Source organism: Salmo trutta, chromosome 12 (genome assembly GCF_901001165.1).
Source record: "Salmo trutta chromosome 12, fSalTru1.1, whole genome shotgun sequence".
NCBI lineage: Eukaryota > Metazoa > Chordata > Actinopteri > Salmoniformes > Salmonidae > Salmo > Salmo trutta.
Window position 1 is genome coordinate 20889874 of NC_042968.1, and position 17278 is coordinate 20907151.

The 17278-nt window shown below is 41.0% G+C and overlaps 2 protein-coding genes across 3 annotated transcripts in view; both read left to right on the forward strand.

Annotated features, from left to right (window-relative positions):
• The window catches only part of LOC115203157 (transcription factor 25), a 32372-nt gene extending 28931 nt beyond the window's left edge, over nt 1-3441 (forward strand). Inside the window, exons 18-19 of one of the 2 annotated variants that reach the window (XM_029767576.1) lie at nt 2205-2394; nt 2720-3441. In XM_029767576.1, the coding sequence (XP_029623436.1) occupies nt 2205-2372 (168 nt within the window). In that variant the 3' untranslated portion in view covers nt 2373-2394; nt 2720-3441. The remainder of the gene's footprint in view (nt 1-2204; nt 2395-2719) is intronic. The other variant, XM_029767577.1, reaches the window with a different exon arrangement.
• Nucleotides 3442-12872: 9431 nt separating this feature from the next.
• LOC115203158 (melanocyte-stimulating hormone receptor-like) lies at nt 12873-16937 on the forward strand. Its single transcript, XM_029767578.1, has 2 exons — nt 12873-13200; nt 13367-16937. The coding sequence occupies exon 2, from the start codon at nt 13392-13394 to the stop codon at nt 14409-14411; it is 1020 nt and encodes a 339-aa protein (XP_029623438.1). The 5' UTR covers nt 12873-13200; nt 13367-13391; the 3' UTR covers nt 14412-16937.
• The last annotated feature ends 341 nt before the right edge of the window (nt 16938-17278 follow it).

The following is a 17278-nucleotide window of genomic DNA, read 5'->3' on the forward strand; positions in this document are numbered from 1 at the left end:
AAACACATATGCCCAGCGTTTTAACCAAGAGGGACCACCTTTTTTTATGCAGCTAGTTTTAAACCATCTTGAGACTTATCTGATTAGGAAGAGGAAGAGATGCAATTAGGATAAGAACGAGACAGTTTAGGAGGAAGAGATGCTGTCTGCTTGCAGTTGTTTTATTGCACTGTTAGAATAGCTACAGTGTTATCCAACAGGTCTGAAATCACAATTTAGGCGTGTTGGAAATGAAATGAATCTAATAAATGTATGTTCTGTGTGAAAATCCCAAAACACTTCGACACAAAACACTGACATACTTACTGTATGTCACCTAGGGTCGTACAAAGCTCCTGTTTGTCTCTTAAAATTCATTTGTTTACGCGTGATACCTTATTACAACATTTGAAAGATTTTGAACCTGAGTGAGACAGGAGAGAGTAATGTGGTGTTCTTAAGAGATGGTATTGTGCTTTTCCTGGTGAATTTAAGTAACACATACAGTGTATTCGGGAAGTATTCAGACACCTTGACTTTTTCAATTTTGTTACATTACAGCCTTATTCTAAAATGGATTAAATACATTTTCTACACACAATACCCCATAATAACAAAACATTTTTATTGTTGTAAATTCATTTTTAAATATTTTTTTCAAATACCTTATTTACATAAGTATTCTGACCCTTTGCTATGAGATTCGAAATTGAGCTCAGGTGCATCCTGTTTCCATTGATCATCCTTTTTTATGTATTTTTTATATTTTTTTACCAATTTTTCTCCCCAATGTCGTTTTATCCAATTGGTAGTTAGTCTTGTCTCATCGCTTCAACTCCCGTATGGACTCGGGAGAGGCGAAGGTCGAGAGCCGTGCGTCCTCCAAAACACAACCCACCAAGCCGCACTGCTTCTTGACACAATGCCCACTTAACCTGGAAGCCAGCCGAACCAATGTGTCGGAGGAAACACAGTACACCTGGCGACTGACAGCTAGCACTGCGATGCAGTGGCTTAGACCACTGCGCCACTCGGGAGGCCCCTCCATTGATCATCGTTGAGATGTTTCAACAACTTGATTGGAGTCCACCTGTGGTAAATTCAATTGATTGAACATGATTTGGAAAGGCACACACCTGTCTATGTAACATCCCACAGTTGACAGTGCATGTCAGTGGAAAAACCAAGCCATGAGGTCAAAGGAATTGTCTGAGCTCCGAGACAGGATTGTGTCGAGGCACAGATCTGGGGAAGGGTAGCAAACATTTTTTGCAGCATTGAAGGTCCCCGAGAACACAAGGACCTCCGTCATTCTTAAATGGAAGAAGTTTGGAACCACCAAGACTCTAGAGCTGGCTGCCTGGCCAAACTGAGCAATCGGGAGAGAAGGGCCTTGGTCAGGGAGGTGACCAAGAACCACCAATCAGGCCTTTATGGTAGAGTGCCCAGACGGAAGCCAATCCTCAGTAAAAGGCACATGACAGCCCGCTTGGGGTTTGCCAAAAGGCAACTAAAGACTCTCAGACAATGAGAAACTAGATTCTCTGGTCTGATGAAACTAAGACTGAACTCTTCGGCCTGAATTCCAAGCGTCACGTCTGGAGGAAACCTGGCAGCATCATGCTGTGGAGGTGTCTTTCAGTGGGAGGGAGTGGGAGACTAGTCAGGATCGAGCGAAAGATGAACGGAGCAAAATAAAGAGATCCTTGATGAAAACCTGCTCCATAGTGCTCAGGACCTCAGACTGAGGCGAAGTTTCACCTTCCAACAGGACAACGACCCTATGCACACAGCCAAGACAATGCAGGAGTAGCTTCGGGACAAGTCTCAATGTCCTTGAGTGGCTCAGCCAGAGCCCGACTTGAACCCGAGGAATACAGGTGTGCCAAGCTTGTAGTGTCATTCCCAAGAAGACTTGAGGCTGTAATCACTGCCAAAGGTGCTACGATAAAGTACTGAGTTAAGGGTCTGTAAATGTGATACTTAAAAAAATATATAACTTCTTTTGCTTTGTCATTATGGAGTATTGTGGGTAGATTGATGAGGGGAAAAATTATTTATTCCATTTTAGAATAAGGCTGTAATGTAATAAAATGTGGAAAAAGTGAAGGGATCTAAATACTTTCCGAATGCAGTGTATACACACACACACACACACACTTCCATATTGTCATGTTCAGTGATGATTAGAATTACTGCTCACTCTCTAGTCACTGTCTCTGCAGGGTGAGCCGATGCCGCAGGATGACCAGGAAGTAGCTCAGGCAGGTCGGGAGCTGAACCAGGAAGTAAATCGTCTGATGGTGGCCATGAGGGACATGCTGGCCAATATCCAGTTTCAGGAGCCACCTAGAGACAACAACCCTGACAGAGACGAGGGGGAGTGGGACTGAGATGAGGAGGACACAGAGAGAGGTGGAGTGAGACTTGAGAGAGGGCTACATAGAGATGCGAATAGATAGAAGAAAATAAAAGGTTGATTAAGATGAATGGAGATGGAATATAGCAGGGAGGTAGGAGGATGAAGAGTGAGTGAGGGAATAGATTCAGTGAGGGTAGCAGTAACAGATATACTGTAACCTTAAAGAAAGAAATGGCAGGTCATCTATATGACCCAAACATCAAACAAACTCTCCCTTTCTGATATAGGCACAGTAGTATCACCTCTTCCTCCTGTCATCGTCAAGACAGTCCATCAGCCCACTCTCCTTCCTCATGTTGTCCCATTCTCTTTCCTCAGGACAGTTGTTCTTACTGATCAAGAAGATCAGGAGGCTGCATTCATCAAGAAAGAAACTCCCTCTTCAGTTTTTCTTTAAATCTTTTTTAAAAGAACATTGCTTATCAAAAAATGAATATTGTGTTTCATCAGAAGGATAAGGATGCCCTACTGCTACAGTATATCTGAAGTGGAATCATTTATGATTGAATAAATCCCTATGGTGTTGTCTTAGCAACCCAACGTCGTACACACATTGACAGTCTACTGCTATACGGGTTGATGAGAGTCAGGTTAAAGGTTAATGAGCGTCTGATAAAAGTATGAGTGGAACAAATGGACTTAACTTCTTATTACATTTTTAATATTGGCCATAACAACTTTGATTTTTAACTTCAACTCCCAATTAACCCTGTTCATCATTGCTAAGACAACAGCATTTTATATTCAATCTGATTTTGAGGATAAAATTCAAACTGATCAGGATATTTCTCTGTTGTGATTCTCTATAAAGAGATATTTTTGACCTTACCTGAATTCAATTCTAGGCTGTTTATTAACTAGGGCCCGAAGTTGGTCCCAATGAGGTCACGTTGGCAGGAAAAACTCCTGGCCCAAGTCATCTGTTAATGTCAGGAAAGGATTGCATGATATCCAACCCACTACTGTAAATACTCTGCTTAGAAATCATTTATTACACAAGCTAATGTAAAGACAATAAACTTGATGTGCATATGGTTCAATATTGACTTGAGTAAAAATACATTATATTTCATAATTCATCTCTTTCCAGGCCAATAGGGGGTTCATTCTTTGTCTTAGCCTCCCAAGCCGCCTGATCATGAGTGTTTGCTGCACGGTGAGTGGTAATCAGTCTAGAAATTACAAGGCTATCTGTGTCTACCATCCAAAAATATCTGTCCTTTCACTTCTCTTGAAGTCTTTGATGCTGAGAAGATTAACTGGTAGGTATTATCTGATATGCAGTCAGTCAGTTGTTGCTAATGCATCTGCCCTTACTCAATCTGAGGACACTGCCTCTCAGGTTCCCGTTACAATAAAGCAGTGTTTCCCAAACTTGGTCCTCGGCACCTCAAGGGGTGCACGTTGTGGTTTTGCCCTAACACTACACAGCTGATGCAAATGATCAAAGCTTGATGATTAGTTGAATCAGCTGTGTAGTTCTAGGGGAAAAAACTAAACGTTCACTCCTTGGGGTCCTGAGGACCAAGTTTGGGAAACCCTGCAATAGAGAATCTTACATACAGTTGATGTAGGAAGTTTACATGCACTTAGGTTGGAGTCATTAAAACTCGTTTTTCAACCACTCCACAAATTTCTTGTTAAACTATAGTTTTGGCAAGTCAGTTAGGACATCTACTTTGTGCATGACACAAGTAATTGTTCCAACAATTGTGTATAGACAGATTATTTCACTTATAATTCACTGTATCACAATTCCAGTGGGTCAGAAGTTTACATACACAAAGTTGACTGTGCTTTTAAACAGCTTGGAAAATTCCAGAAAATGGTGTAATGGCTTTAGAAGCTTCTGATAGGCTAATTGACAAGAGGACATTTCTCCAAAAAGTACGATCTTTGTCCTCATATGCAGTTGCAAACTGCGGTTTGACTACGGTTTGCAACTTCACATGAGGACAAAGATCGTACTTTTTGGAGAAATGTCCTCTTGTCTGATGAAACAAAAATAGAACTGTTTGGCCATAATGACCATCGTTATGTTTGGAGGAGAAAGTTGGAGGCTTGCAGGCCGAAGAACACCATCCGAACCGTGAAGCACGGGGGTGGCAGCCTCATGTTGTAGGGGTGCTTTGCTGCAGGAGGAACTGGCGCACTTCACAAAATAGATGCCATCATGAGGAGGAAAATGATGTGGATATATTGAAGCAACATCTCAAGACATCAGTCAGGAAGTTAAAGCTTGGCTTTTTTATGGCTGTTTTGGAGCAGTGGCTTCTTCCTTGCTGAGCGGCCTTTCAGGTTATGTCGTTATAGGACTCGTTTTACTGTGGATATAGATACTTTTTTACCTGTTTCCTCCAGCATCTTCAACAAGGTCCTTTGCTGATGTTTTGGGATTGATTTGCACTTTTCGCACCAAAGTACGTTCATCTCTAGGAGACAGAGCGTGTCTCCTTCCTGAGCGGTAGGACGGCTGCGTGGTCCCATGGTGTTTATACATGCGTACTATTGTTTGTACAGATGAACGTGGTACCTTCAGGCGCTTGGAAATTGCTCCCAAGGAAGAACCAGACTTGTGGAGGTCTACAATTTTTTTCTTGAGGTCTTGGATGATTTTTTTTGATTTTCCCATGATGTCAAGCAAAGAGGCACTGAGTTTGAAGGTAGGCCTTGAAATACATCCACAGGTACACCTCAATTGACTGATGTCAATTAACCTATCAGAAACTTCTAAAGCCATGACATCATTCTAAAATTTTCCAAGTTGTTTAAAAGCACAGTCAACTTAGTGTATGTAAACTTCTGACCCACTGGAATTGTGATACAGTGAATTATAAGTGAAATAATCTGTAAACAATTGTTACTTGTGTCATGTGTCAATTACTTGTGTCATGCACAAAGTAGATGTCCTAACTGACTTGCCAAAACTATAGTTTGTTTACAAGAAATTTGTGGAGGGGTTGAAAGACGAGTTTTAATGACTCCAACCTAAGTGTATGTAAACTTCCGACTTCAACTGTATGTTCTATTGGTGCTTGTTCCAATATCAGTTTACTAGGGAAATTACTCTCTACCCCGAGTGTCCTTTTATGACCCTGGAATGACCAGGATATTTATTAGTCATATTTTGCCACCTGCATTCATGAGCACTCTTTTTCTCTGTCTGGTCTCGTGGGTGTCGAAAGTTGTTTTGACAGCATTGCTTTGATCTTGTTGGTGACCTTAACTAACCTGTTTCTAACGGAATATCTGTCCACCGAAGCTTTATGATATTCAGTATTAACTTCATTAGTTAAAATGGGGTGTGTTGTATTCAGTCATTTCTCATGAATTCAAGATGCCACGTGTCCTCCTTTAGCTGGCTACACTCCTTATTTGGGGGGAATATTCTAGATTATTTTCAACTAAACGTTCTGTCTCCCATTGGTGGAAAAAGCACAAAATGTCATACTTGAGTAAAAGTAAAGATACCTTAAAAGAAATTACTCTAGTGAAAGTCAGAGTAAAACACTACTTGAGTAAAACTCAAAGTATTTTGTTTTAAATAAACTTGAGTATCAAAAGTAAATGGAATTGCTAAAATGTACTTAAGTATCAAAAGTGAAAGTATAAATCAATTCAAGTTCCTTATATTAAGAAAACCAGATGGCACAATTGGCAAAAAAAATGTTTTATTGACGGATAGCCAGGGGCACACTCCAACACTCAGACATAATTTACAAACGAAATATTTGTGTTTAGTGAGTTCGCCAGATCAAAGGCAGTAGGGATGACCAGGGATGTTCTCTTGATAACTGTGTGAATTGGACCATTTTCCTGGCAAAATGTAACGAGTACTTTTGGGTGTCAGGGAAAATGTATGGAGTAAAAAGTACATTATTTTCTTTAGGAATGTAGTAAAGTAAAAGTTGCCGAAAATATGAGTATCATGGGATGGTCTCTTCCTTTTGCCAGATGGTCTTTCAAGAACAATAACTTGGACTCTTTTAAACCCCCAGGCAACATCTCACTTATCAAATTACTTGGAATAATCAACAACACACAACCAAAAGACGGAGGAAATAATGCATCAAAAGGGTGACGTTCACTTTTACTTGAGTCATTTTCTATTAAGGTATCATTACTTTTACTCAAGTATGACAAATTGGGTACTTTTTCCACCACTGTTCCGTATTACTTTTGATGCATTATTTCCTCCGTCTTTTGGTTGTGTGTTGTTGATTATTCCAAGTAATTTGATAAGTGAGATGTTGCCTGGGGGTTTAAAAGAGTCCAAGTCCATCCCATGATACTCATTTGCGTAATTGCCTAGTTTTCATTCCCTTGAAATAGTCCAGAAATATGCTGTTTCCTATCAGAGGATGTATAAATGAAAGCAGAGTCAAAGGGTACACCGCCGCTCACACACACACTCAAAACCGTACCCGCTTAAAAGACACCCACATCAACAACACACATACATCCACTCTGTAATGTTTTTGAATAGAACCACATGGTGTAATGCTGTGGGTGCAGTTAGTAGACTGCTGCTCAAACGAGAGCCTTGTTCCAGAGTTTACCTGGAGCTACTGCAGTGCCTGGTCACGAGGGGTGTTCATGTGAGATCTACCCTCTTCGCTGCTAAGACATGTCCCCACAAGCAACATGGTCGGTAGTGTTCACTGTGATATGAAGTACATTCCCAGCTCTATGTGAGCCTCGGTGTCAGAGGTGGATGGGACTATCAGAGAGACTACTCTTCAAAAGTTTGGGGACACTTAGAAATGTCCTTGTTTTTTAAAGAAAAGCCCTTTTTTGCCCATTAAAATAACATAAAATTGATTACAAATATAGTGTAGACATTGTTAATGTTGTAAATTGCTATTGTTGCTTGAAACAGCTGATTTTTAATGGAATATCTACATAGGCATACAGAGGCCCATTATCAGCAACCATCACTCCTGTGTTCCAATGGCACGTTGTGTTAGCTAATCCAAGTTTATCATTTTAAGAGGCTAATTGATCATTAGAAACCCCTTTTGCAACTATGTTAGAACAGCTGAAAACTGTTGTGCTGATTAAAGAAACAATATAACTGGCCTTCTTTAGACTAGTTGAGTATATGGAGCATCAGTATTTGTGGGTTCAATTACAGGCTCAAAATGGCCAGAAACAAAGAACTTTCTTCTGAAACTCATTAGTCTATTCTTGTTCTGAGAAATGAAGGCTATTCCATGCGAGAAATTGCCAAGAAACTGAAGATCTCGTCCAACTCTGTGTACTACTCCCTTCACAGAACAGCGCAAACTGGCTCTAACCAGAATAGTAAGAACAGTGGGAGACTCCAGTGCACAACTGAGTAAGAGGACAAGTACATTAAAGTGTCTAGTTTGACAAACAGATGCCTCACAAGTCCTCAACTGGCAGCTTCATTAAATAGTACCCGCAAAACACCAGTCTCAACATCAACAGTGAAGAGGCGATTCCGGGATGCTGGCCTTATAGAGTTGCAAAGAAAAAGCCACATCTCAGACTGGCCAATAAACAAAAAAAATTAAGATGGGCAAAAGGAACACAGATACTGGACAGAAGAACTCTGCCTAGAAGGCCAGCATCCCGGAGTCGCCTCTTCACTGTTGAAGTTGAGACTGGTGTTTTGCTGGTACTATTTAATGAAGCTGCCAGTTGAGGACTTGTGAGGCGTCTGTTTCTCAAACTAGACACTTTAATGTACTTGTCCTCTTACTCAGTTGTGCACTGGAGTCTCCCACTGTTCTTACTATTCTGGTTAGAGCCAGTTTGCGCTGTTCTGTGAAGGGAGTAGTACACAGAGTTGGACGAGATCTTCACTTTCTTGGCAATTTCTCACATGGACTAACCTTCATTTCTCAGAACAAGTACAGACTGACGAGTTTCAGAAGGAAGTTTTTTGTTTCTGGCCATTTTGAGCCTGTAATCGAACCCACAAATGCTGATGCTCCAGATACTAAACTAGTCTAAAGGACGGTTTTATTGCTTCTTTAACCAGAACAACAATTTTCAGCTGTGCTAACATAATTGCAAAAGGGTTTTCTAATGATAAATTAGCCTCTTAAAATGATAAACTTGGATTAGCTAACACAACGTGCCATTGGAACACAGGTTGATAATAATGGGCCTCTGTACGCCTATGTAGATATTCCATAAAAAAATATGCAGTTTCCAGCTACAATAGTTATTTACAACATGAACAATGTCTACACTGTATTTCTGATCAATTTGATGTTATTTTAATGGTCCAAAAATGTGCTTTTCTTTCAAAAACAAGGATATTTCTAAGTGACCCCAAACTTTTGAAGAGTAGTGTATATCTATAACTTGTAAGATAAATCTCCCTCTGGGGCAAGACAAAGGTTCTTAACATTCAGAATTAACTGAAGGCCTACATCACAGTACATCGATAAATCTAGAGAAATCAATGTGAGTAAATCTTTCTCTATTGGATTAGATAAACTACTGAACATTCAGAACTGTAAATAACTAAATCCAGGGAAATCGATAAATTCAGTAAATCTTGATCTATTCAGTTTCTCCTTGTAACCTTCTCCATATTTCTTTCTTCTGCCAACTGTGGGTAGAAAAGTTTAAATGATTTATACATATTGTCCTTTTCACCTATAGTTATGTAGACAGGTGATAATTATGTTTTACGAATGGTTTAGGAAGCATGCAATAATGGTTTATTATAAGCATGGGTGGAATTGTGGGGAATGCTCTAAAAAGTTTCCAAAGTGAAATCATTTTGTCATGTAAAAATGTGTGTGTGTGGGGGGGGATTTGTACAATGGTGAATTCCCAGACTTCTTCCAAGTCCACCCCTGATTCTAAGTGTTTATAATTCTAAAGTTAAAGCTGGTACAGTTTTACCTGCTGGGATGTACTATTACATGGTTAGTTCAAGGCCACTGTAAAATAACTATATTGGGTTATGAGACGTTGTTCTAAGAAACAGCCTGTGAAACAGCAGGAGCATTGATCAGCACTTGTAATAGACCTTTAACGGTGTACTGAGGTTGAACTGGGGTTAAAGTGCACTACCGGTCAAAAGGTTTAGAACAGCTTCTCATTCAAGTTTTTAAAAATAATTTTTACTATTTTCTACATTGTAGAATAATAGTGAAGACATCACAAAAATGAAATAACACATGGCATCATGTAGTAACCAGTAAAGTTAAACAAATCAAAATATATTTTATATTTGAGATTCTTCAAATAGCCACCCTTTGTCTTGATGACAGCTTTGCACATTCTTGGCATTCTCTCTGTACTGTGCTCACTTGAACAGGAAGGTGGCGCGGCGGTCCTTCGTGGGCAAATTTTGTCATTAAAGTCTGACATTCTCTGGATTATTGGTGCTTTCAAGACAACTGGGAACTTGGAAAAGAAACAAGATTGAATCATGATGACGTCAGTGATCTTCAGGTCGGAGCTCTAGAAAGAGGCCTGAGTTCCCGACATGCAATTCTGAGTTGGATGACTGTTCAAAGCGTATTTTCCCAGTCGGAGCTCATTTTTTTCCGAGTTCCCAGTTGTCTTGAACTCACTGAGTCTGAGATTTTCCAGTTCCGAGTTTACAGTTGTTTTGAGCACGGCAGAAGTCATTATGGATTGACAGCATGGCCAATGTTAAATGTTTATCCTTTTAAGCTTGGAAAAGAGCTACTGGGTGGGCAATTGTAATGTAACTCTATGGCAGCACCCAAGGGGGTTGAATTTTCGAGCTCTCCCTGTAGATTTTGTGGTGACGAGGTGTCCCCATGAGTGACCGAACACTGAGCCAATCACAGCTCAATTAGAGAACATTACCAGCCCCTAAGCTCCATATTTTCCACTGGTTGCCCCACCACCACAGAAAGCACTGAGTTAGGCTGAAACACCTGCATTTCGGAGCTGCCTTACTCAAGAAAGCAAAAAAGAGACCACGTTTGAATGCAGCTTTCTTAATTCAATTATTATTATTTTTTTTTGCATGGTTTACATTTTTACATCGTATTAATGCCAAAATAACATTCAAAGCAGGTGGGGCTCAAAACAGGTGGGGCTCTGCTCCACCTGCCCTGAATGACAGGTCGCCACTGGCCACATCACTTATCATCTGTCCTATTGGGTCCCCCCTACCCCATCCAACCCCTCGTGTCTCTCTCTTTGACAGACAGTGACAGTCCAGACACACATATGGGAGTTGGCTGCCCCTTTTGCAGAGTGTGTGTGATAGGCCCAGATGTTGAGTCAGTCTGGTCAGGTCTGAAGTTGTAGTCCCAGGTAGGAGTGGTGCTCCTCAGCTAGAGGCTGATACAGATCTGGGTCTGGCCCTGAGTGAATGGAGGATTCTCCTTATCTCCCACTATCACACTCTAACTATGGACAGTCTGGCTGTTTACAGTTGACACTGCTGCTCTCCACAGGTGAAAGAGTGCTGCCTTTTGCACAAACTGCAGTTTGTGTGTGTTATATCTCCCATGAAATCGCTAGAGGAAGAGGCTGGTTATGCAAGCACTGAGAAGGATTGTTTCAAAGGCTGGAGCCATTACACTTGTCACTTTGTTCAGAACTCTTTATGTGGTTTCCTCCAGCGGGAAGTATTCACTTCTCAGCTGTCACAAGTTTGAACAAATATATCTTGTTTTGGACATATTTTATGAACATTGTCAACTAAATTATATATTTAATTTTGTTATGGTTTAGGTTTGGTTTAGTTTAAAGTGATGTTGCTTCATGAGTTCGGAACTCCGTCCTGAATGGATCCCTGTGTATTGTTAATGGCTGGCTGGGATGAGGTTCAACACACGAACTCAATTTGTCCATGTGTAGGCAGGCTACTGTAGCCTACGTGTTCCCTGAAGGGCAGCTTCTTGCGTCATCATGAACCTGAGGCTCCGCTTGTAGTGTTGCGAAGGGTTTCTGAAGTTGGAAAAAAACGCTTTCTTGATTGCTCAACGACACGGTATAAAAACATCAAATAGAGATTGTAATGAAGTAGAAAAAAACATACGATTCAATGCAGCGGAGAAAAGAGCCCGCCCTTCTGTTTTAATCAGTTCGGTACGCAGGACAGGTAGTCCCCCATACACATACACACACAAAACCTGTCAAAATGCCAAGTGGCTCTGCTGCAACTAGGTCACTACAAAAACCCTCATGCGTAATGGACCAACCCATTCAATCGGGTTTGTCTATCCAAATCCCCTCCCATTTGTTTTGGTTAATAGCGCGCGTTACCGCTGTTTTGGCAGACAACAAACATCATGTTTGCGAGCCTTTACAACATTTATTCTTAAAACTTTATTGTAATTACAAATGTATTTCGCAATTATATCGAAGAAGAAAAATACTGCAACAGTTTGAGTCATAATCATGAATGCATTTACAATTGCGAACTGTGCGTAAAGTTCCCGTCCGAATACAGATACATGAGTGCAGCGTGTCCTTTTTTTAATTAACTGATCATTGTTGTCGGTTGCCATTAAGAATCCCTTTCTTAATATGGAGTTGCACCCCCTTTTGCCATCAGAACAGCCTCAATTCGTTGAGGCATGGACTCTACAAGGTGTCGAAAGCGTTCCACAGGGATACTGGCCCATGTTGACTCCAACGCTTCCCACAGTTGTCAAGTTGGCTGGATGTCCTTTGGGTGGTGGACCATTCTTGATACACACGGGAAACTGTTGAGCGTGAAAAACCCAGCAGGGTTGCAGTTCTAGACACACTCAACCCGGTGCGCCTGGCACCTACCACCATACCCGCTCAAAGGGACTTAAATATTTTGTCCTGCCCATTCACCCTCTGAATGTCACACATACACAATCCATGTCTCAATTGTCTCAAGGCTTAAAAATCCTTCTTGAACCTGTATTCTCCCCTTCATCTACACTGATTGAAGCGGATTTAATAGGTGGCATCAATAAGGGGTCAAAGCTTTCACCTGGATTCACCTGGTCAGTCTATCTCATGGAAAGAGCAGGTGTTCCTAATGTTTTGTCTGCTCAGTGTATACCATGACCACCACATCCTAGACAAGATACACGGCCGAGGCAGATGCATGTGTAATAATAGCCCTTCCATAGTGTGTGGAGTGTTCCTAATGTTTTGCACACTGTGTATTTGAGGCACGTGAAGTATGCATTGTCTAAATCAATTGGTCACATCAGTTGTGCACAGTGCGCGGTAAATTCCATTTTAGTGCTGGAGGAACATGTTCTCAACTATGTCTTTGAATTATTATTATTATTATGCTCTGCTCAGGCGATTAGTAAGTATATCAATACTACACTCTCTCCATCCATTTTACTCCCTAATCTTGTTAAATATTTCCATGCGGGATCACGCGTTCATTAGAGTTTGTGTCAGTCTAAGAATCATGCGGTTGGCTTTCACTATGAGAAAGGAGGAGTTAGAAAGGCGGTGGACCCTTTTAAGAACACACTGTCACTTTATGCGCCTGAGAGCTCACTTGGATAGGCTTCAGTTCACACATTAGGATTGCTTGGAGCCTACTTGGACGTCCAAATGGTAGAGGATTTTCTCTCATGCGATCCAGCACCAATGAGCTGTTTTCAGACTCAGACTAGGATTCTCATCACTTGGAAATACCATACATGGGCTATGTGCAAAATACAGTTGGATAAACCTTTGAATCTAAACAGTTACTTGGGAAAGAGACAATTTCACATGGATGATTCTCCACTGTGAGCATCTGTACTCTTCGCTCTGTGTTAAAGTTCGTTCTGGAGACCTCCGTTTGTGGGAAAACATCACTCCAATTTCAGGGTTGCGACATAAACGTGAGCTAAACTACCTTCACCTCACACATTCTGTGCTCTTTTTTCCTGAGGTCACAGCCCAGTTGAATAGGATATGATGCCTATAGAATAACTAGTTCATTCTGTTACACTATAGAGACCACAAAGAAAATATTGTAAGGCTTTTTCTTTCCACCTTATCCAATAGCCTACTACAGCAGAGAGCAGCAGACATGACGGACAACACGTCTCAACATAACTTCATCATGCACCACCACATGGAGCTGAGCGCCCTCACCATGTACAGCGAGAACAGCACCGACAACAACACCAGCGCCAGGGAGCAGAACTCTACGACCTGCTCGCTCCGCATTCCACAGGAGCTGTTCCTGACGCTGGGCCTCATTAGTCTGGTGGAGAACATCTTAGTGGTGCTGGCCATCATCAAGAACCGCAATCTGCACTCGCCCATGTACTACTTCATATGCTGCCTGGCCGTCTCCGACATGCTGGTCAGTGTCGCCAACGTAGTGGAGACCATAGTCATGTTGCTCACCGAACACGGGCTGCTAGTGGTCACACCTGAAATGCTGCGGCACCTGGACAACGTCATCGACATCATGACCTGCAGCTCGGTGGTGTCGTCGCTGTCCTTCCTGTGCACCATCGCCGCGGATCGATACATCACCATCTTTTACGCGCTGCGTTACCACAGCATCATGACCACGCAGCGCGCCGTGACCATCATCGCGATGGTGTGGCTGACCAGCATCACCGCCAGCATATTTTTCATAGTCTACCACTCGCACACCGCCGTCATTGTATGCCTCGTCACCTTCTTCTGCATCACTCTTGTCTTCACCGCTGTGCTCTACATGCACATGTTCATCCTGGCGCACGTGCACTCGCGGCGCATCATGGCCATCTACAAGTCTCGACGCCAGGGCACGAGCATGAAGGGCGCCATCACGCTCACCATCCTGCTAGGGGTCTTCATCCTCTGCTGGGGACCCTTCTTCCTCCACCTTATTCTCATCCTTACCTGCCCCACGACCCCCTTCTGCACCTGCTTCTTCAGCTACTTCAACCTCTTTCTCATCCTCATCATCTGTAACTCGCTCATCGACCCGCTCATCTACGCCTACAGGAGCCAGGAGCTGCGCAAGACACTCAAGGAGCTGCTCTTCTGCTCCTGCGTCACCTTTCGGTACGATTCCATACTGGACTGTCTATTTCCATGGAAGTTCACGTGACTGCAGGATTTGTTCAGGAATAACAGATTATTTGATATTTGCGGCACTATTAGGCGAATGCCTGCCATTGCTGTTGAATTAACTGAAATACATAGTTAATAAACCATGAGACCTCAGGTTGGATTGCGCACAACGGCACAGTGCCACGTATGGGACCTTTTACCAACCCCTGGCCTCTTCCATGTTGCAGGCCAAGCCATACATATATGCCATACTTGCGTGTCGAACAAATGCTTGAACCATAATCTAAAGCATCTAATCTAATTATACACAGCAAATGTGTGATCAGAATTGTAACTTCCACAGTGTTAAATGTATCACTTTCTTAGAAATCATATGTAACCATCTCAAATAGCCTAGTGTTAAACTAACACTTTTAAAAGTGTTGATAAATCAACACCCCAAAAGTGATTGGTCCCTAGCACAATGGGTGTTGAAGATTCCAACTTAAATTAACACCTTATAAGAGCTGATGCTGCTAACACTTTCTCAGTGTTAGCTAATTAACATATGTGGTGTTACAGTAACTCGTTTTGGAGTGTTGTTTTAACACTTTAGGGTGTAAAGACTGCACATTTATTTCCCAGGGTTACTTTTTTGCTGTGTGTTTGTTAGTGACAGAGACATGATTGTTGCATTCGATGGCTTTCAGTCATCTAGCCTTCACCAAGTGAGTGACTAAGTGAATATTTGATCATAAAAATGTAATTATTTATGTCAATACACATACATTACTTTTTTTGAATTTATGTTGAACCAACATGGAGTAGATTGAATTTAAGTCTGTGCCCAGTACAGGCCACATTAGCAAGTTACCTTAGTCACTCGCTTTCGAAGTGTTGTATAATTCCTATTGGAATCCAGTCAGAGTTAGGATATCCAACAGCAACAACTGCAGTTAGAATGACTGCCAAGGTAGGGAAGATTGATAAATGAGACTTCCTTAACCATCTGAACTGGAACAACCATTTCAATAACGGGTGAAATAAGGCCAACTACTTACAGATTGGATTAGTTTAGATTTTTTATTTTATTTATCTTTGTTTAGTATAAGATCAATTTATCAATCAATGTGCATGCAGAAACATAGGCCTAGATATTAAAACAAACTATTCTAAAAAGCAACTGGCAACAAGGCATGCTGGGAAATATGATAATGATGGCCCCTCCCATGTCTTCAATCTGAGAGAGTTAACGGAAATTAACTCAACACAGCCGAGTAACAACAACACCACACAGTGTTGATTCCACTGTGATTCAAGTAACTTAATTTATTCACTGTGGGTGGTTTAAATTTTAATCCCACTGGTGTTATCCCCACCAGAATCAACACTCAGATATAACACTCACAACACTTTTTACCTCAACACTGTGATTTTAACACCCTCAAATTTGCTATTTAGTTATCATCTCCAAATAACAGCAACTGACATAACGTTTTCAAAGATGCCAATGTGTGTAAAAGCTGCGGGTCCAGTTTTCTCAGGCACCAAGAAACTTTGGTTTAACAGTACATTACTGTTAAACCAAAGTTGCTTTGGAATTTATCGTGACATACTGTACATTTTTTTACAATAATTTACAGGTAAATGGCTGCCAGTAAATTAGCATAAAAACATGATTATTTTACAGTGTACTATGTAGGACAAATAGTAATTTGTGCTTTAATTGTACAGCCGACACTGGAAATAGACTTTAAATAAGATATAGCAAGTGTTCTGTTTAAAATAGGAAAGAATTTCCCAGAATGTTGTTTGAAAGAGGCTATTGTTGAAGAAAAAAGTCTATGGGCATACTGATATAAACTAGCCCTAATGCTTTGTATGGAGTCAAAGAAAGATGCACAAATATGAGTCATTAAGTTGTGTTCTGTACAAGAAAACAATTCTGTCACGTTTTGATTAAATAAAATTAGTGCATTGTGAAGTCCAATAATAGCCTAATTGGTCTATATAGAGAGTTGCATTTTTATTTATTCACTCATTATTTGTTTACATTTAATTTCCAAGTATGTACAAAGAAGTTTCACGGTATGATTTAGGCCTAACTTAGCCCACTTAGGCCTTTGACGAAAATGGCCTATAAATTGAAAAAAAACTTTTGGAATACAACTTTTTACATGAAATCCAATCTTGAAACAGATCAGATATTTTAAGATTATCCTCACCATTTTAATGCAAATAATAATGTATGCATAGACAGAAGAAAAATGTTTATTTCAATGTTTATGTCACAAGTAGCCCATGTAATGTAGACTAGCCATGTTTTTTAATTGTGTTATGGATGTACTGAACACTTTGAATGTTTCAACATATTTCGAAAATTTTCAAAAGCCTCAAGAGGGTATCAATATTCATCCCTTTAAACAATCCATGCTATTTTATGGCTGTGTGTCAGAACCAAGGCTCAAACTTATCTCATTGTAAATGTGTACATTTGATAACTTTTTACTGTATTTCAACATATTGCTATGGTCAAGTTGTACTAATATTTACTGAACAAAAATATAAATGCAACATGCAACAATTTCAAAGATTTTACTGAGTTACAGTTCATATAAGGAAATCAGTCAGTTGAATTTCACATGACTTGGCAGGGGTGCAGCCCACCCACTTGCCAGCCAGGCCCACCCATTGGGGAGCCAGGCCCAGCCAATCAGGGATGCAACCATAGGTGGGCCTTAGAGAGCATAGGCCCAACCACTTGCCAGCCAGGCCAAACCACCACCCAGGCCGGATGTGGAGGGGCTGGCGTGGTTACTGATGGTCTGCGGTTGTGAGGCTGGTTGGACATACTGACAAATTCTCTAAAACAACGTTAGCAGCAGTTTATGGTAGAGAAATTGACATTCAATTATCTGGCAACAG